This window comes from Vipera ursinii, assembly GCF_947247035.1.
Source record: "Vipera ursinii genome assembly, chromosome: 15".
Classification (NCBI taxonomy): domain Eukaryota; kingdom Metazoa; phylum Chordata; class Lepidosauria; order Squamata; family Viperidae; genus Vipera; species Vipera ursinii.
Window position 1 is genome coordinate 1,820,193 of NC_139528.1, and position 19,578 is coordinate 1,839,770.

The 19,578-nt window shown below is 47.4% G+C and overlaps 3 protein-coding genes and 1 long non-coding RNA gene across 4 annotated transcripts in view; 3 read left to right on the forward strand and 1 right to left on the reverse strand.

Moving 5' to 3' along the window:
* The window catches only part of LOC310647355, a 41,386-nt gene that overhangs the window by 16,584 nt on the left and 5,224 nt on the right, over positions 1 to 19,578 (reverse strand). The gene's annotated exons all lie outside the window — the stretch shown is intronic.
* LOC310647448 (protein S100-A16-like) lies at positions 265 to 2,153 on the forward strand. The gene is made up of 3 exons (XM_083374747.1): positions 265 to 334; positions 1,177 to 1,349; positions 1,965 to 2,153. Exons 1-3 carry the CDS (start codon positions 328 to 330, stop codon positions 2,124 to 2,126), a joined length of 342 nt encoding a protein of 113 aa, XP_083230873.1. The 5' UTR covers positions 265 to 327; the 3' UTR covers positions 2,127 to 2,153.
* LOC310647484 (uncharacterized protein) lies at positions 8,937 to 19,386 on the forward strand. Its single transcript, XM_083374798.1, has 5 exons — positions 8,937 to 9,506; positions 10,551 to 10,708; positions 11,636 to 11,677; positions 17,927 to 18,353; positions 19,136 to 19,386. The coding sequence occupies exons 1-5, from the start codon at positions 9,366 to 9,368 to the stop codon at positions 19,298 to 19,300; spliced, it is 933 nt and encodes a 310-aa protein (XP_083230924.1). The 5' UTR covers positions 8,937 to 9,365; the 3' UTR covers positions 19,301 to 19,386.
* LOC310647348 (protein S100-G-like) lies at positions 11,519 to 15,575 on the forward strand. The gene is made up of 3 exons (XM_083374552.1): positions 11,519 to 11,677; positions 13,454 to 13,617; positions 14,216 to 15,575. The coding sequence occupies exons 2-3, from the start codon at positions 13,471 to 13,473 to the stop codon at positions 14,375 to 14,377; spliced, it is 309 nt and encodes a 102-aa protein (XP_083230678.1). The 5' UTR covers positions 11,519 to 11,677; positions 13,454 to 13,470; the 3' UTR covers positions 14,378 to 15,575.

A 19,578-nucleotide genomic window follows, 5' to 3' on the forward strand; every position in this document is an offset into this window, starting at 1 on the left:
GCCATCGTAGTGCCTGGCACAGCGGTGCCCAGCCTGGGCCAAGCCGGAGGGGGGGCAATTTGGCAATCGTGGGGAGGGGGGTTAGTCAGAAGAAGACCCCAAAGAAGGCGGGGGTGGGGGTGGTGGAAGAAAGAAGGAGGAGGGAATTTTCTCTTTAAAAGGAAGGCCCTCCTGCTCCCGTCATCTGGAGGCCGGGCATAACTTTGGATAAGAGTTATTGAACCTCGAACAGACCAGCTTGGTAAACAGAGGAGAGTCGGACGGGCAGGCAGGCAGACAGGCCAGGACAGGAAAGCCGCCTTGGAGAGCCCAGCCAGACAAACCAGCATGGAAGGTAAGGAATGCCAGGCACAAAGGGGGCACTGAAAGTGAAGTGGGTGGGCAGAGGGGGGTCCGGCTTAAGATGCCACCTTAAAAGCAAAAAAAGAGATTATTGGACCAAGGAAGGTGGCTTGTCCCAGCTGTCGTGCATCAAGGCCTTTAAGGTCATAACACAACCACATCTGCCTAACAAGGGGCCTTGGGAAGGAGGTGATGGCCAAATCCTTCTCGAACATCTGGCTGGCTGCGCAATCAAGCAGAATACAGCCAGCCCCCCGCCACTTACAAGCCTTTGAAGTTACAACGGGCGCTGAAAAAGGTTTTCTGGAGAGAGGGCAGAACTGGGGTTCTTTACAATTTTTTTATCCAAGGGGCTGCAAGCCTAGCTGGATTGTAATGACAAAATAATAAAATAAAAATCTTCGCCGCGCTGGTTGGGTTTAATCCAAGCTGCTAGTCCTCAGGAAGGAAACGAGAGAGGGCCGTGAGCTGTAGTTAAAGGACATGAAACTGCGGTGAGCTGCTTCGGAAGGGTTACGTTTCTGAATTTGAAAATGGCGCTGTCTGGGGAGGCGTGTAAATTTAATTTAACTTAATTATATGTTTGTATTATGTGTGTGTGTGTGTGTGTGTGTGTGTGTGTGTGTATTGATTTATCATACATTTAGACTGCCCATCACTTTCTGTTTCTGTTTTCTGAGGACTATTTGTGTTCCAAAGTCTAATTTGAAGGCGTCATAAGCGACAGAAGCCCCTCCCGTGCATTGAGAAAGCTCTTGACTTATTCACGCCACGCAGGACGCAGGAGTGGAAAAGGGACCAACAGGTGATCAAACCTTTCCCCCCCTCCCCCAGGAGCCAAGCAGAGGCCAACGGTGAGAGAAGAACTTTCTGAACTCGAGCAGGCTATCCAATTTGTGGCAGAAAATTACAACAAATACTGGGAGGAAGGTTCGAAGAAAGCGTGTGGGATCGACTACTCCAATTTCCAAAAGATGCTCAAATTTGGACTGAACCACATGCTGACGGTGAGCAGGGCGGCTCCTGAACTCGGCTCCTGTTTGAAATCGGGCTCAAACAGAAGAGTGTTTTAGACAGGATTTCAGGATTCTGTGATCATAGCCCACAACATTAACCTATGTCAATATTTCTCAAGCTTAGCCACTTTAAGATGCGGTGTGTGTGTGTGTGTGTGTGTGTCTGTGTGTGTGTGTGTGTGGACTTCAACTCCCAGAATTCCCCAGCCAACAAAGCTACAAGGAATTCTGGGAGTTGAAGTCCCGCCCCATCTTAAAATGGCCAAGGTCGAGAAACACTGCCCTATCTATAAGTGGCGTTCTTAGACTCTCTTCCTGTTTTTGACCTGGTCTACCTCGAAGGGCTGGTGGGCTGAGCGTCAAGGGGAAAAAATAAATGCGAAAGCGTGACGCTCTTCCCATTTCTAGGGACTCCGATTCCCATCAGGGAAATGATTATCCATTCAGGGTGATGGGGGCCGCCAGGCAGAGAGAGAGGAGGGGGGCTAAGGACCCCACTCCAAATTAAGGACGGAGTTATACCCCTCCCCACCCTGCCTCTGAAGCGGATGGCAATCGGTTTTCCTCACCCGCCTGATCGGCTTACCTCTGCTTTCTACCTTCAAGGACACCCAGGAGGAGGAGCTGGCCAACAAACTGATCAAAGAGCTGGATGAGAATGGCGACGGGGGGATCAATTTCGACGAATATTGGAACTTGATCGGGGAAGTGGCTTGGCACTTGTCCAACAAGAGGAAATATGAGGTGGAAAAGAAAGCTGGCCCCTGAATCAATCTAATCAATCTAACACCCCCGGTTGGGGAAGAAGAAATTCAGGGGAGGCTGGGGGGCAGGGGGGGGGTGTCTCAGAAATTAAGGAAGTTGTCAAAGTGTGAATAACACTGGAATAAAAGTCGAAGCCTCAAAACTCAGGGTCATCTTTGCAAAGTCTTTCTCCTCAACAAGTTTCCAGTCCTCCTTGAGGACGGATGAAGCCAACTGCCTCTCTGCAACAGAATATTGGTCGTCCTGGACTTGCAACACCCACCCCCCACACACTTCTATGTGAAATAGAGTAAAATAGATGAAAACTGTCTGGCTTACATCCCCCACCCCATCGCCACATCTTGTGGCAGGGAGCTCCACAGGCTAACGAATGCATTTTCGCTCTGCTTCGAATCCCACAGTCTTGAGATTCGTCTTAAGGAAAAACAGGGGCAGAATGTACAAAATCCCGTTTTCCTTTACACGGTGCACAAAAATCAGGGAATCTAAATTTCGAGTCCAGCTAAAACTATCCGCCAGGTCTCTAAATCACGTAAAAAAATAAATAAAAAAAAACATGGCTCTGTGCACATCAGTTTAAGACGGGTGGACTTCAACTCCCAGAATTCCCCAGCCAGCTTTTTTTTTAAATGCTAAAAAGTTTTGGCAAAAAAAAAAAATGAGTAGGAGGAAGCAGAGGCCATGTTCTGCATTCTGACCTGCAGAGGGCGACAAAGGGCTTTGGAGACACCAGCGGACCCGCCCTTGCCCTGCACTGACCCATGCCGGCCACCAGAGGGCAGCACACAGCAGCCGGCAATATTACGGGAAAGCTACAGTGATTTCACACACACACACACATACACACACACACACACACACAGAGTTATTCAACAGGGAGAGAGGGAGGGGACGTTATGCCCTCTGGGTATGCGCAGGAGCTGGGCATGTAGGGAAAATATCTCCTTTTTTCAGTGGAATCGTAGTTTCAAACGGCCATTAAGTGAATAGTCGTAAGTCGAGGACTACCAGGATTGAGATTTAAAGCCAGCCCGGTCCAATTCCCCGATGGGAATTTTATCCCGTTGCCGGACACGGAACAAACTGCATCATTTTTCCTGGCTCAAAGCTGAACTTTTAACAACTCCACCAAAGCTTCTAGGCCTCTTGGATGACTCATCTTGTTAACATCCAGCACAGTCATCTCCACTCCAGATTTGTGTGTGTGTGTGTGTGTTTGTGTGTGTGTGTGTGTGTGTGTGTGTGTGTGTGTGTGTTTGTTTGAAGAGCCCAGCTGAAAAAAAGGACCAATTTTGACACTGGTGGAAATATCTATTCCCCTCCTCCCTCCCCCCCCCTCTTCTCTTTCTGCAGCTCTGGGTTTAAAAGGCAGCTTGTCTTTTAAAGTGCTGGCTTGAGCTAATGGTGAAGCCACCAGGTTAGTAAGCGGGAGACAGGGAATTCTAGTCCCGCCTTAGCCATGAAAGCCTGCTTGGTGCCTCTCTGCCAATCAATCACCAGGAGATGGAGAGTTCTAGTCCCGCCTTAGGCAGGAAAGTTGGCTGATTGACTTTCTGCCAATCACCAGGAGATGGAGAGTTCTAGTCGTGTCTTAGACATTAAGGTCTGCTTGCTGCCTCTCTGCCAATCAATCACCAGGAGACGGTGAATTCTAGTCCCGCCTTAGCCATGAAAGCCTGCTTGGTGCCTGTCTGCCAATCAATCACCAGGAGATGGTGAATTCTAGTCCCGCCTTAGCCATGAAAGTTGACTGGGTGAATTTGGCCTGATCACCAGGAGATGGAGAGTTCTAGTCCCGCCTTAGGCAGGAAAGTTGGCTGATTGACTTTCTGCCAATCTCCAGGAGATGGAGAGTTCTAGTCGTGTCTTAGACATTAAGGTCTGCTTGCTGCCTCTCTGCCAATCAATCACCAGGAGACGGTGAATTCTAGTCCCGCCTTAGCCATGAAAGCCTGCTTGGTGCCTCTCTGCCAATCAATCACCAGGAGATGGTGAATTCTAGTCTCGCCTTAGCCATGAAAGTTGACTGGGTGAATTTAGCCTGATCACCAGGAGATGGAGAGTTCTAGTCCCGCCTTAGGCAGGAAAGTTGGCTGATTGACTTTCTGCCAATCACCAGGAGATGGAGAGTTCTAGTCGTGTCTTAGAGATTAAGGCCTGCTTGGTGCCTCTCTGCCAATCAATCACCAGGAGACGGTGAATTCTAGTCCCGCCTTAGCCATGAAAGCCTGCTTGGTGCCTCTCTGCCAATCAATCACCAGGAGATGGTGAATTCTAGTCCCGCCTTAGCCATGAAAGCCTGCTTGGTGCCTCTCTGCCAATCAATCACCAGGAGACGTTGAATTCTAGTCCCGCCTTAGCCATGAAAGCCTGCTTGGTGCCTCTCTGCCAATCAATCACCAGGAGACAGAGAGTTCTAGTCCCGCCTTAGGCAGGAAAGTTGGCTGATTGACTTTCTGCCAATCACCAGGAGATGGAGAGTTCTAGTCATGCCTTAGACATTAAAGACTGCTTGGTGTCTTTCTCCCAGTCCCTAGGAGAAAGTGAATTCTAGTGCCGCCTTAGTCATAAAAGCTGGCTGGGTGCCTTTGTGCTCAGGCCAGCTCACCTCACAGGGTTGTTGTTACAGGGAAAACTAGGAAGAGGAAGGTGCATTGGGTTATGGCTGAGTGATTTGTAAAAATAATAGCCAAAAGAAATAAAGGAAATATTGGTCGCCAACCCCACCCCTTCCCCGTTCTGCCAGGCACAACATGGCACTGCCAGGAGGGGTTAATCAAAGAGCACCCCAAACGGAAAGGGAGCAGACCCGTGGAGCTTCCACGCTGGGGAGCAGTCTACCTCCCGATCCCAGTAGTCGGGAAAACGATCCTTCTGGGCCAGCTGGGATCCGGGGAGGGGGGGGCACGCAGAACTGGATTTCCGCTCTCTGCCGAGACGGTGCCAGCGAACAATGTGGGCATTAATGTCCACGCAGCCTTCGGGAGCGGCTGAGAGGGTTCAGGACGTGGCACACGGCGAGGGAGGACAAAGCGGGCCACGCCTGGCTACACACACACACATACACAACACGCACAACGCAGCACAATCGGAGAAAGCATTCTGCAAGCCACAGACGAACGGACGGGCCCGGCTGCAGGCAGCCATCCAAAAACTTCCATCAGCAGTCTGGCTTCAAAAGAGGATTGTTCGAATCCAGACGGGACTGCAAAATGCTTTTCCCCCCCCCCCACCCCCCCAAAAAAGTAGAATGCTGATCTGCGGAATTGAAGCTTCAAAAATGGGAGGGGGGGAAATGGACGATGAGCACACCATGACAGGCAGGCCGAAGTTCAACCGGTGAAGCCTCCTCTCCTTCTCCAGGGACTCGGGTTTCACCCGAGCCGGCTGAGAGTTTAAGTTTAATTGTGCGGATTAATTTAATTATTGATCCACTAATTAAATTAATTTTATCTCTGTATCAGAGTGATGGTGTGGAGAGGGAGAGAAACTATCAATTTAATAAATGGATGAATAAATAAAATGAGCAAAGTTGATTCCCCACCACCACCACCCCTGCCACGGTGTGGGAAGAGAGGCTTGGATTTATTGATCTATTGGTTTTGGTTTTCAAAATTGATTTATTGAGTTTCTATGCTGCTCTGCTCCTTGTTTTGAGGCCGGAAAATAGAGAGATAAAAACATTGTAAATAATCAAAACCAGTTAAAATGACCAAAGATAAAAGACAGAGGGGTTTTTTTTTTCCTAAAGTCCCATGGATCCTAATCCTGTCCTGACTGTAAGCAGAACCTCCCTGGACCAGCACACTCTATCTGCAAAACCTAAAAAAAACAGCAAATCCAAGCATCCCAAACTAAGAAAATGACTCATCTCAAAAGAGTTTTAAGGAAGCATCTATCTTCTTGCCTGGACAGGAAAAATAAATATACCCACCCACACACAGAGAGACGTCTGGCTGGATGCAAAAGAGATCCTCCAGAGTAAGAGGCAGTCTCCATGCAAAAGGAGGGTCTGGGGTGTGGGTGCCCCTAGGGGGAAGGGAGGTCCCATTTCCAGCTAATGGGTGGCTGACACTACAAATCAGGCTAGGCATCGTGAAGATTTACTGATTATATGACCGAGGAGACGGTGGAACAGGTTGCCACTTGAAGTGGGAAAATCTCCTTTTCTGGAGGTTTTCCAGCAAACATGGGATGGTTGTGTGTCAGATGTTTAAGTGTGAGTTTAAGTTTAAGGCCTAAGGCTTAAGGTATGAGGTTTAGTTTAGTTATTAGCTTTAAGCTGTCAGATGTTTAAGTGTGAGTGTGAGTTTAGGTTAAGTTTGAGTCTGAGTTTAAGTTAAGTTTGAGTCTGAGTTTAAGTTTGAGTTTGAGTCTAAGTTTAAGTTAAGTTTGAGTTTGAGTTTAAGTCAAGTTTGAGTTTGAGTCGAAGTTTAAGTTAAGTTTGAGTCTGAGTTTAAGTCAAGTTTGAGTTTGAGGTTCAGTTAAATTTGAGTTTAAGTTTAAATTAAGTTTAAGTTTAAGTTAAGTTCGAGTTTGAGTTTAAGGCCTGAGGTTTGAGGTTTACTTTAGAGTTTAAATTTAGGTTTACATTTAGGTTTAGCCTAGCTTAGCTTAGTTTAACTTAATTTAGTTATTATTTATTTGTTATTTGCCACCCATCTCGCCATGGAGCTACTCCGGGAAGCTTGCAACAGTACAAGGGGAAAAAAGGATTTTAAAATGTAATCCTAACAATAGCAAAGCCACGAATCCGTAAAAATAAAGCACGGAAGAACATTAATAGGAGTGAAAAGAATTAGTTTCTGAATTAGTTTAGCGGCAAGACCTCGGCTTACGAGCACCAGAATTTCCGTTGTTAAGCGAGGTGCCTGTTAACTGAGGGCTGTTTATAATTTATAGTTCAGTGGCGGTTCCCCGACTTACGACGGCTGGGAGCAGGATTTCCGCTGCTGGATCCAGGGGCCGGTTAACCGACCCTGGCTGGATTTTGCAGCCTTTTTCATGCCTTCCAAGGCCTGGGTGGGGCCTCCTGGCCATACCTGTCCCACAGGTTTCCACAGGTGGGCTGGAGGCTGTGGCTCCTGTTTGGTCTGGGCTTGCAAGAGGCAGAGATGCTATTTAGAAGAGGCTGCGGGGATTGTGCAAAGAAAGCCAGAGGAATTGAAAAGAGGAGTTGAGGCGATTAAAAAAAAACAACTCCGAAGAAGAATAAAGCAAAATAGAACTGGGGAGGGGGGGGAAAGGGGGAGACATAGGAGATCCATAATCCTGCCCTTTTTTCTTTTCTGATAGCAATTGAACATCAAGAAAAAATAATCTTCTTCCTTCATTTCCTTCCTCTTCCTCCATCAATTTTCTCCTTCTGCTTCATCCTCTCCCATTGCATCTTTTTCTCCTTCCTTCCTTCCTCCCATCCATCTCCTCTTCATTCTCCATCATCTATCCCTTCCTTCCTTCTTCCTCCTCCTCCATCATCCACCCATTTCCTTCCTTCTTTCCTACGTTTCCTCCCTCCTTCCCTTCCTTCCTTCCTTTCATCTTTTTCCTTCCTTCCTTTCCTTCCTCTTCTTCCTTTCTTCCTTCCTTCCTTCCTTCTCCTTTCCTTTCCTCCTCAATCATCCACCCCTTTCTTTCCTTCCTTCCTACGTTTCCTCCCTCCTTCCCTTCCCTTTCCTTCCTTCCTTCCTTCCTTCCTTCCTTCCTTCCTTCCTTCCTTCCTTCTCCTTTCCTTTCCTCCTCAATCATCCACACTTTGGGTGGCGGGAGGGGGGGAGGGATTGTTAAAGATAAAATGTATTGTAAAACTTTTCAATAAAAAAAAATCATCCACCCCTTTCTTTCCTTCCTTCCTACGTTTCCTCCCTCCTTCCCTTCCCTTCCTTCCTTCCTTTCATCTTTTTCCTTCCTTCCTTTCCTTCCTCTTCTTCCTTCCTTCCTTCCTTCCTTTCTTCCTTCCTTCCTTCCTTCCTTCCTTCCTTCCTTCCTTCCTTCCTTCCTTCTCCTTTCCTTTCCTCCTCAATCATCCACCCCTTTCTTTCCTTCCTTCCTACATTTCCTCCCTCCTTCCCTTCCCTTCCTTCCTTCCTTCCTTCCTTCCTTCCTTCCTTCCTTCCTTCCTTCCTTCCTTCCTTCCTTCTCCTCTCCTTCCTCCCTTACAAATGGGCTCATGCTGGAGTCCTAATGAACCCACTTTCTCCAGTCCCCAAGGTCTCCTGCCAAACTGGTTTGAGAAAAGGTAGGAAATCTGGGTGAGGCTCGAACGCGGAACCGGCTGGGTGGGAAGAGCAACTTGGAAAGGCGAAAAGGAGGATCAGAAGGCGCCCTGAGACGCAGAAGCAAACGCTGGTGGCTGAATCCGTATCTTTATCGCTGCTTTCCCCCCCCCCTCTCCTCCTTCTTCTCCTCTTTATCTCAACTCGGTAAGTGACTTTCTCTCCTCCTCCTCCTCTGCAAATTATTCCTTCCCTAAATCTCTTTGCAGGGGTCTAGCCTGGATTCCAAGATGCTTTCCAAAGTTACTATTTGAAACCCGGGTTGGTTTCGCCCACTCGGGTCCCCAAAGCCCTCAGACTTTCAAAGAAGTTCAGAAGAAAGTGTGGGGGGGGGTCTCTGCAGAAAACTTGATCCTTGCTGTTCTTCACTGCTACGACGACGACGCAACTCATGCCGAATAAACGTGTGTTCTTTCAGTTTTTCACTCTGCTTCTCGTTTTCCCAAGAGGAAAAATCCTTCCCTAAATTCTTGGCCCAAGAGAAAAGCCTCTAAAATCCGCTTTTCCCCCCACCCACCCCTAATTTTTGTTTTCCTTCCAAAATTCATTGAATTTAGGCATCTGTCTCTGTCGCACGGATTTTTTAACGCTTCGATCTTTTCTTTAAAAAGAAAAATCAAATTGTGAACTCAATAGATAGCTCCTGACTTAAGATCCACAGTGAAGGCCAGGATTTCCATTGTTAAGCAAGGCAGTCGTTCAGTGAGTCGCGCGTCCAATTTTACGACCATTTTTCCCATGGTTGTTAAGCGAACCACTGCAGTTGTGAAGTAAATTGTGCGTTTGTCAAGCGAATCTGGCTTCTCCTGTCGCCCAGGATTGTGACAATTGGGAAGCCCGGTTTGTGTGAAGACGCGAAAGGACGGCAAACCTGGCGCCACGGAGATCGCTGAAGGCACAACGTCCTTCCGTAAAAAGGGGCCCCTGAATCTTCCCATTCTTCTGCTTTTCTCCTCCAGAATCCAAGATGGAGACCCCGCTTGAAGAAGCCTTAGGCGTGATGGTCGAAACCTTTTACAAATATTCCGCAAAGGAAGGCGACAAATACAAACTCAACAAAAAAGAGATGAAGGAGCTGCTTCTGGAGGAAATGCCCAATTTTGTCAAGGTGAGGAAGGTGCATAAAATGCTATTCCTTCCTTCCTTCCTTCCTTCCTTCCTTCCTTCCTTCCTTCCTTCCTTCCTTCTTCCCTCCCATCTCTTTCCTTCCTTCCTTCCCCCTCTAATCCATCCATCCTTCCTTCCTTTCCTTCCTTCCTTCCTTCCTTCCTTCCTTCCTTCCTTCCTTCCTTCCTTCCTTCCTTCCTTCTTCCCTCACATCTTTCCTTCCTTCCTGCCCCCTCTAATCCTTCCTTCCTTCCTTCCTTCCTTCCTTCCTTCCTTCTTCCCTCACATCTTTCCTTCCTTCCTGCCCCCTCTAATCCTTCCTTCCTTCCTTCCTTCCTTCCTTCCTTCCTTCCTTCCTTCCTTCCTTCCTTCCTTCCTTCTTCCCTCACATCTTTCCTTCCTTCCTGCCCCCTCTAATCCTTCCTTCCTTCCTTCCTTCCTTCCTTCCTTCCCCCTCTAATCCTTCCTTCCTTCCTCCCTCCTTCCTTCCACTCCTTCTCTTCCGACCGTAAACCCCTTCAAATGGCGACTGTCACTCGGGTGTGTCTGGCTTATGGAAAAGAAGGACCGGGGGGGGTGACAGGATATCAGCCTTCCAATATTTGAGGGGCTGCCCCAAAGAAGAGGGGGCCGTCCTCTTCTCAAAAGCCCCCCAAAGGCAGGACAAGAAGCAACAGATGGAAATTAATCAAGGAGAGAAGCAAAGTAGAACTAAGGAGAAACTGCCTCTAACAGTGAGGAGAATTAACCAGAGGAACAGCTGGCCACCAGAAGTGGTGGGTGCTCCATCACTGGAGGCTTTTAAGAAGAGACTGGACAGCCACTTGTCTGAAGTGGTATAGGGTCTCCTGCCTGAGCAGGGGGTTGGACTGGAAGACCTCCAAGGTCCCTCTCAACTCTGTCATTCTGTTCCTCTATTATTCTGGTATCCAGGATCAGAGACCAGCATCCTTCAGAGAGACTCTGATTTTTTTTGGGCGGGGGGGGGGGGGGAGGAAAAGAGATCCCAAGCTTTATTTCGACATTGCTTCTTTCCGTCTCGCAGGGGAAGATCAACGAACGGGGTTTTGAATTTTTGATGGAGAAACTGGACGACAACGAAGACGAGGAATTAGATTTCCAAGAATACGCCGTATTTTTGGCCCTGACGGCGTCGCTCTGCTACGAATTCTTCCAGGAATGCGCGGACGAGAACAATCGGAAGCTATGAAGCTGGCGCTTGGGGTGGGGTGGAGGGAGGGAATTTGGGGTGCTACGTCTCTTGTGAAGACCCAGAGGGAGTCTCTCTCTCTCTCTCTCTCTCACTGTTGGCAAATAAAGATATTTTTTTTGTGTGAACACACAACCCTTGTTTATCACAAGCGATCTTTGGTTAGCCGTTTTAAAATGAATCTCTGCCCTGCCAGTTTCAAAATAGAGCGCCGATGGATAAAATTGGGCCTTTTAAAAAACAAAAACAAAAAAACAAGCAAAGAATGCCGGTTAAAAAATGGTATTTACGACCGGTCCTCGCACTTACAACCGTGGCAGTGATCAAAATCGGGGCGCTTGGCAACCAGCATGCATTTACGACGGTTGCAACATCCCAGGGATCACCTGATCCCCATTTACGGCCTTCCCAGTCAGCTTCTGGCAAGACAAGCCAATGAGGGAAGCCGGATTCGCTTAATGACTGGGTGATTCGCTTAACGACCGTGGGTATTTACAACGGTTGCAGCATCCCGGGGTCATGTGATCCCCATTTGTGACCTTCCTAACTGGCTTCTGACAGTCCAAGTCAATGGGGGGGGGGAGAAGCTGGATTCGCTTAACAATTGTAGAGATTCCCTTAACGACCACTGTAAAAACGGTCGCCAAATCATGAGTCCTTTAAAACCACGTCACTTAGCAGCCCGAATCCCACTCCCGATTGTGATCGTATGCCGAGGACCCGTCACACAGCCAGCCCAGCATTTTCGGAGTGTGAGATAAACACCGGTTGTCTGAAAGGCAGGGTGTGTCGACAATGATAGGCAGACACAATCACTGTGCATATTTGCCAAACCTGCTTGTACACTCAGCAAAACAGGTGGCCTCATTGAAGGAGTTGCCGAACACCACCGGTTGAAATTCTGCCCGTTTTCGTCCCAGCTTTCCTGATAAACTCACCGCGGTGAACATCCTCCAAAGCGGGTGAGCTCAACTGATTTGTGTATATAAATATATTGTTATTGTTATTGGGCAGGGAGAAATTATAGCTATTGATGGGCGCCTTCTGTAAGGATGTACCAGTTTTTATTTTTAAGTTTTTCAGAGAGGAAGGCAAAAAGAATCCGGAATAAACAAGGGGATTTTTCAAATCGAAAACCAGCCAACACACAAAAATATCAGTGTTGTGTAGTTTTCTGGATATCGCAGCCTAGCAGTCTATACAACAAGGATTTGTATTTATGATTTAAATGGATTCTCCCTCGGAACTGGGTGGGCGCGCTCAAACCGGGAACGAAAACTGCAAAATAAAATAAATTTAAACGTGGTTGTCGGTGAGCCATCCTGGATGAGATGGTCCAGAATGCAAAGGATCTTTTTTTTAAAAAAAAATCTGTGTTGTTGATTCAACAACCTCCTCTTTCCACGAAAGTCAGCTCTTGAAGATTTGCAGGGAAAAAAAAGCAGAATTCTGATTTTTATCTCAAAGGATTAAGGGCCGATTGGCAGGAATAAAAACAGATCTCACCATGCCTTAAAGGTGAACGTTGCATTCTTAAAACCCAGGGTTGGGTTTATTACACTGGTTTTCTGAATGGTTTGAACTTGCTTGATTTTGAGGGCGATTGCTTGGAAGAAGTGGTGATATAAAAACGTAGTAAATAAATAAACCACAGCAGATGTTTATGAATTTTAAACCTCCTGGCAAAGCTGAGGTACTGCCTGTTCTTACTTATTTACTAAAACAATACCACAAGGAACCAAAAAATTGGGTTCACCAAGGCCAAGTCGCTGCAGAAAGTTAAACGAATCTAAGACAACAGCAGGATAGGTAGTCCTCAATTTATGACCCTGGGATCAGAGCTTCCGTTGCTAAGCAGGTTTCTAAACTTAGGAATGGCTATCAAATGTTTAGCTTGTCAAGTAAGATGTGTGGTTTAGTTTGTAGTTTTTTAAGTGTTCAGGTTTTTCAGGTTTATAAGTTTTTAAGTACTAAGTTTCTAAGTTTAAAGGTTTTTTTAAAAAAAATTAAAGAAGTTTTTAAACTTTTAAGTTTCAAGTTTATAGTTCGCGTTTTATAGTTTGCAGTTTTTAGCTTGTAATCTATAGTTTGCAGTTTATAGTTTGCAATAGTTTATAATTTATAGCTTATAGTTTGCAGTTTGCACTTTTTAGTTTGCAGCTTATACTTTATAATTTAGAGTTCGCAGTTTAGACTTTATAATTTAGAGTTCGCAGTTCGCAGTGTATAGTTTATAGATTTTAGTTCGTAGTTGAGTGACAGTCCTTGACTCATGACACCTGAGACCGGAATTTTTCTTGCAAGTGGCTACTAACTGAGTCACACCTGATTTGGATTTAGTTTGAACACAGTTTTATTATGGTATTATATTGGGCGTAATTATTTAATCCTTTTTAACTTCTTTTTAACTTTTGTATTTATATTTTGATATTTATTGCCCTGTACTCTCCTTCGGGAGAAGGGCGGTATAAAAATTAAATAAATAAATAAATAAATAAATAAATAAATAAATAAATTTTAAAACTTTTTCCCCCACAGTCGTTAACCAAATGACTACAAAGTGTCATAAATACACACCGGGGGGGAGGAGGCCCCAAACACCCCAAATTTTGATCACGTGGTGGTGGGGGATACTTTGATACGTGCGCAAACTGGCCGCTGTTTTCAGCGCCGTCGTAGCTTCAGACGGCCGCTAAAGAAATGGTCGTAAGTCGAGGACTGTGTTCTTGTTGGTGCAGGACCGCGTGTTGCAGCGATGACCCAGTTCCAGACTCTGGAGCAGGCCCTTGGGGAGGTTGTGTGCACGTTTCAACGCTACTGCCGGAAGGGAGGGGACCGCAACACGCTTAGCAAAGCCGAGCTACGGAATCTCCTGCAGACCGAACTGCCCAGCTTGCAAATGGTAGGTCTCCCATCCAGAGGGACCAAATCGATTTAACCCGTGAATAAGTCAGTTCCCAATCTCCTTTCAGCTGCAGCGCGGGGACGAAGGGAGGCTGGTTGGTGCCTCAAACATTCCCCATTATTGGGGAGGTTTTTACGAAGAGGCTGGACAGTCACTTGCCTGAAATGGTCCTGGGTCTCCTGCCTGAGCAGGGGGTTGGACTAGAAGACCTCCAAGGTCCCTTTCCGGCTCTGTTCCAGTGGATTGACATGGTGTAAAGTCTCCTGCTTAAGGAGGGGGATGGACTAGAAGACCTCCAAGGTCTTCTAGGATAGAATATAAAATAGAATAGATTATAAAATAGAATATGGAATATGGAATAGAATGGAATGGAATAGAAAATGGAATATGGAATAGAATAGATTATAAAATAGAATATAGTAGAGCAGAGTAGAATAGAATATAGAATAGTTGGAAGGGGCCTTGCAGGTCATCTAGTCCAACCCCCTGCTCAGGCAGGAAGGAGAGGAAAAAGGGGTGGCTTCTGCCCCCCATCGTCCCGTCTTATTGCCATCTCTATTTTTTATTTTTATTTTTTACTTAAATTAATTCCCAGCTGGAAATCAAAGGCCCGGCTTTGGAAGAGCTGCTCACCCTGCTGGACACGGATCAAGACGGCCAGGTCACCTTTGAGGAGTACATCCGTTTCGTGGCGGCCGCCTTCACCTTCTTCCACCTGCAGTTCCGGGACGCTCCTGTGGTCCAACCGCGGATCTAAGCGGGGGACGGTTGCGGATGGCACCGCTACGAAGAGGTTGGCGTTACCGGACAGGCACATTTTTTTCAGGCTGTCCTGGCTCAAGATGGAGAACGGGGGAAGAGCTGGAAATGCTAGCAAAGCGGGGGGGAAAAGATCTCATTAAAAAACTGAATTGTCGCTTTTGTTTTGTTCGTTTCTACCCTGCCTTTATGTTATTTTTAAAAATGAGGGGATGAATGTTCCTCAAACTCTTTCCTCCTCCTCCTCCTCCTCCTCCTTCCCACGACAACAACCCGGTGAGGTGGGCTAAAAGGAAGGGAGGGAGGGAGGGACTGGCCCAGAGTCACCCAGCCGGCTTTCCTGCCCCACGTAAGATTAGAACTCGCCGCCTCCCACCTTTTAGCCTGGTGACTTCACCACTAGACCATCATATATCTGGATTTTTGTCCGCTGCAGATGGAACAGAAGTCAGAGATCAAAGGAGCGTTCCCTTTTTCTCCACTGCATTGGTGATAACGGTCTTCTTCTCCAATTTTATATTGTTTATTAATTTTTCTATATATGTATTAGATTTTTATCCGCCTCCAAACCAAAGGGTTTCGCCTGCTGTCTCCCTCTTTTTCGCCCTCTATTCTTTTTCTCTCTTTCTCACAATCTCTGTCTCTCATTCCTTCTTTCTCATTCTCTTCCTCCCTTCCTCTCTCCTTCTTTCATTCATTCTCTCTCTTCTTTCATTCCTTCTTTCTCACCCTCTCTTTCTCCCTCCCTTCCTTCCTTCCTCTCATTCTTTCATTCTTTGTCATTCTCTTTCTCACATTCTCTCTCTCTCTTTCTCCCTCCCTCCCTTCCTTTCTCATGCTCTCTCTCTCTCATTCATTCTCTCTCTTCTTTCATTCCTTCTTTCTCACCCTCTTTCTCCCTCCCTTCCTTCCTTCCTCTCATTCTTTCATTCTTTCTGTCATTCTCTTTCTCACACATTCTCTCTTTCTCCCTCCCTCCCTTCCTTTCTCATGGTCTCTCTCTCTCTCTCTCTCTCATTCATTCTCTCTCTTCTTTCATTCCTTCTTTCTCACCCTCTCTTTCTCCCTTCCTTCCTTCCTTCCTCTCATTCTTTCATTCTTTCTGTCATTCTCTTTCTCACACATTCTCTCTCTCTCTCTTTCTCCCTCCCTCCCTCCCTTCCTTTCTCATGCTCTCTCTCTCTCTCTCATTCATTCTCTCTCTTCTCTCATTCCTTCTCTCACCCTCTTTCTCCCTTCCTTCCTTCCTCTCATTCTTTCATTCTTTCTGTCATTTTCTTTCTCACACATTCTCTTTCTCCCTCCCTCCCTTCCTCATGCTCTCTCTCTCTCTCTCTCTCTCATTCATTCGCTCCCTTCTCTCATTCCTTCTTTCTCACCCTCTCTTTCTCCCTTCCTTCCTTCCTTCCTCTCATTCTTTCACTCTTTCTGTCATTCTCTTTCTCACACATTCTCTCTCTCTCTCTTTCTCCCTCCCTCCCTCCCTTCCTTTCTCATGCTCTCTCTCTCTCTCTCTCATTCATTCTCTCTCTTCTCTCATTCCTTCTCTCACCCTCTTTCTCCCTTCCTTCCTTCCTCTCATTTTTTCACTCTTTCTGTCATTCTCTTTCTCACACATTCTCTCTCTCTCTCTTTCTCCCTCCCTTCCTTTCTCATGCTCTCTCTCTCTCTCTCTCTCATTCATTCTCTCTTCTCTCATTCTCTCTCTCTTTCTCTCTTTCCTGCTGCTTTTGTAGTTTCCGAGTCATTTGGCTGCCACAGCATTTTTGGTGCCAAACCGCTGGAAAAGAAAAAAAAACACAGGCAAAGGAATTTAGGGCTTAAGAGAAGGGGAAACAGCCCTTCCAGCGTGACAAATCCCAGCCCAACTCCGATTGGCCTCCCGGAGGGCTGGGGGAGGACCTCTGGGCCCCCCAAATAAAATCCCAGATTAGCCAAGGTTACAAATAATGGTCGGGTGGCCAGGGACTCTTCATTCTGCCCGCTCAAGTTCAGCCTCAGTTTCCCGTCTGGTAAGTAGCGGGGTGGGTGGGTTTCTGTGCCAGGGAAAGAGATCGGCTTTGGCCCGAGCGAAGGATCTGCCCCAAAGGATCCCCCTTTAAGGCGGTGATTTAGAGGCAGGAAAGGAAAGACAGAAGAGAAAAGAGAAGAGAAGAGAAGAGAAGAGAAGAGAAGAGAAGAGAAGAGAAGAGAAGAGAAGAGAAGAGAAGAGGAGAGGAGAGGAGAGGAGAAAAGGAAGGAAAAAAGGAAGGGAAGAGGATAGAGGGATGGAGAGAGGGAAAAGGAAGGAAGGAAGGAAGGAAGGAAGGAAGGAAGGAAGGAAGGAAGGGGTTTGCAAATCATTCTTCCTTTTCTATCCACTGTATATAAATCCTGCTGACAAAATTGGTGTCACTGTTACCCTCTCAGCCTAACTGAAATGTTATTTACCTATTATTTTATTGATTAGTGGGGTCCCACCCGCAAAAGAAAACCAGGAATTGCAGTAGGCAAACATGGAACCAGACTCTGTGCATGTGCAGAAGGCTTTCCTGACATCCGGGGCGAGCAGGGAACAAACCTCCAAACGTTGGGCATTCCCTAACTGAGGTTTGGGGGGTGGGGGAGAAGAGGAGGATTTGAACCCTAAGTTTCAGCACCTCCAGATTTATCCCCTATGCTCTCTCCACCTGAGCTTTTTCACCCTGACTTTCTGCGCACCCTGTTTAGTTTTTTTCGACATTTAAAGTGCCGCTTTCTCTTCCTTTGCCCCGGATGCCATCCCCAAGGTGCCAGGCTGGCATCGGAATGACTCATTCTTTCCTCTCTTCTGCTACGAGACTCACCCCACCTTTTCCCCCACCCCCGAGGGGCGGCGGGCTCGGATGACCCAGAGCAGGGGGGGGAAGGAGAAGGAGCTGAGGGGGTTGGCAAGGGAGGCGTTTTTCCCCTCTGCAAAAATCAGGATGCGTCCTAGCCAGAAAAACCACAGGCACACAATCCCGAAAATGCCTTCCTTTCCTTCCCTCCATCCCTCTTCTTCATTCCTTCCTTTCTTCCCTTCATCCCTCCCTTCCTTCCCTTCATCCCCCCTTCCTTTCTTCCCTTCGTCCCTCTCCTTCCTTCCTTCCTTCCTACCTTCCTTCCTTCCTTTCTTCCCTTCATCCCTCCCTTCCTTCCCTTCATCCCTCTTTCTTCCTTCCTTCCCTCCATCCCTCTTCTTCATTCCTTCCTTTCTTCCCTTCACCCCTCTCCTTCCTTCCTTCCTTCCTTCCTTCCTTCCCTTCATCCCTCCCTTCCTTCCCTTCATCCCTCTTTCTTCCTTCCTTCCCTCCATCCCTCTTCTTCCTTCCTTCCTTTCTTCCCTTCATCCCTCCCTTCCTTCCCTTTTCTCTTCCCTCCTTCTCTATCCATTCCTTTCTTCCTTCTCTCTCTTCCTTCCTTCCTCTTGTACCTCTTCCTTTCCTTTCTCTGTCCTTCCTGGTGGCAGGCCAAATCTCCTTGATTGGCTTTCATTTTAAAAAGCCTGCCCACGTTGGCGCTCCTCTGAATTTTCCATTTGAATCAGGGTGTGGCTGTCCACCCTACCCGCAAGTAGACCCCTTTCCCATGCCAGAGCAATATTTCCCAACTTTGGGCACTGGAAGATAGCGGGACTTCAACTCCCAGAGCTCCTTTCTGGCTGGGGAATCCTAGGAGTTGAAGTCCACCCCTGCTGGCTAGGGCATTCTGGGAGTTGGAAGTCCACCCGTTTAAAACGGCCGAGGTTGAGAAAGCTTCGGCGGTGCAAGATGCTTAATGCCGCCGCTTCCGTCCGATTCCCCAGCTCCATCCTCTTTCAACAGCGCCCAGAGATGGCCACCCCGCTGGAGAAAGCCCTGGACACCATGGTGGTCACCTTCCACAAATATTCCCAGAAGGAAGGAGACCAGTTCAAACTCAACAACACGGAACTGAAGGAGCTACTCAAACAGGAGCTGCCCGGCTTCATCAGCGTAAGTGCCTCGCTCCGCTAACGAGTGACGGGGAGTCCTCGGCTTATGACCAAAATCCTCTCTTGCTAAGGGAGGCTGCTGTTAAGTGGGGCTTGACCCATTTTCCCTGCCACGGTTCTTAACTGGATAACTGCAGCCGTTAAGTTGCCCGCACGGGCGTTAAGTGAATCCGGCTCCCCAGCCCTTCAATTTGCTTGTCAGAAGGCCACAAAAGTGGGTCATGTGATTCCCCGGGACACTGCGACCGTCATAAGTGCGAGTCAGTTGCCCAGGGTCCAAATTTTGATCACCTGACCATGGAGGATGCTGCAACGGTGGTGTGAGAAATGGTCCTAAGCCGCTTTATTCAGTGCTGTTGTAGCTTTGAACGGTCACTACATGAGCTGTTGTAAATCAACGATTATTATTACTATCATTATCATCATTATTATTGTTCTTTGCAGTCAACAAGGTGTTTCTATTGGATTTGGCCTTTTTAATCCACTTATTTGAGTCCTTCCCAAGGACCTGATGCTGCAATGGTCATTAAGTGCGAAAAAAAGGGCCCAACGTCCCTTTATTCCCCATTTACATAACTCTGAATGGTCGCTAAGCAAACGGACGTAATCTGAGGACCCCCTGTGTGCAGTTAGTTACCTTACAAAGTGGAGTGAAGCCGAAGAGGAGCCGTGGCGAATATGTCCGCCCGACTCCCTCCCTTCGCCGCCAAGTTTAAAATCTCCGTTTTTCTTGTGTGTGTGTGTGTGTGTTTGTGTTGTGGTTGTTGTTTGTTTCTCCCCCAGAAGAAAAAAGACGAATCGACGTTTCAAAAAATCATGACCAACTTGGATTCCAACAAGGACAACCAAGTGGATTTTCAGGAATACGCCACTTTCCTCGCCTGCATCGCCATGGCGTGCAACGATTTTTTCCACGGATTCCCGGACAAGATGCCCCGGCAGAAATGAAGCAGGGCGTGCAAAAGTCACGAGTGGGCCAAGCGTGGAAACGAGGAGGCGGGCAGAGTGCACAGGTGTGTGTAAGGTCTCCTCCGCTTCCCCCCCCTCCCTCCCTCCCTCCCTCCCTCCCCCCCCACTAGCCTTCGGTTGGTGCCGCAGCTTCTGAATCTGGGAGGTCTCTCCGGCGGCGAAGAGAATTGTAGTTGCCTCTCTTTCACACACACACACCCGACGACAAAATAAAAGTTTGCTTTCAAAACAAAAAAACAAAACTTTGCTTGTCTCCT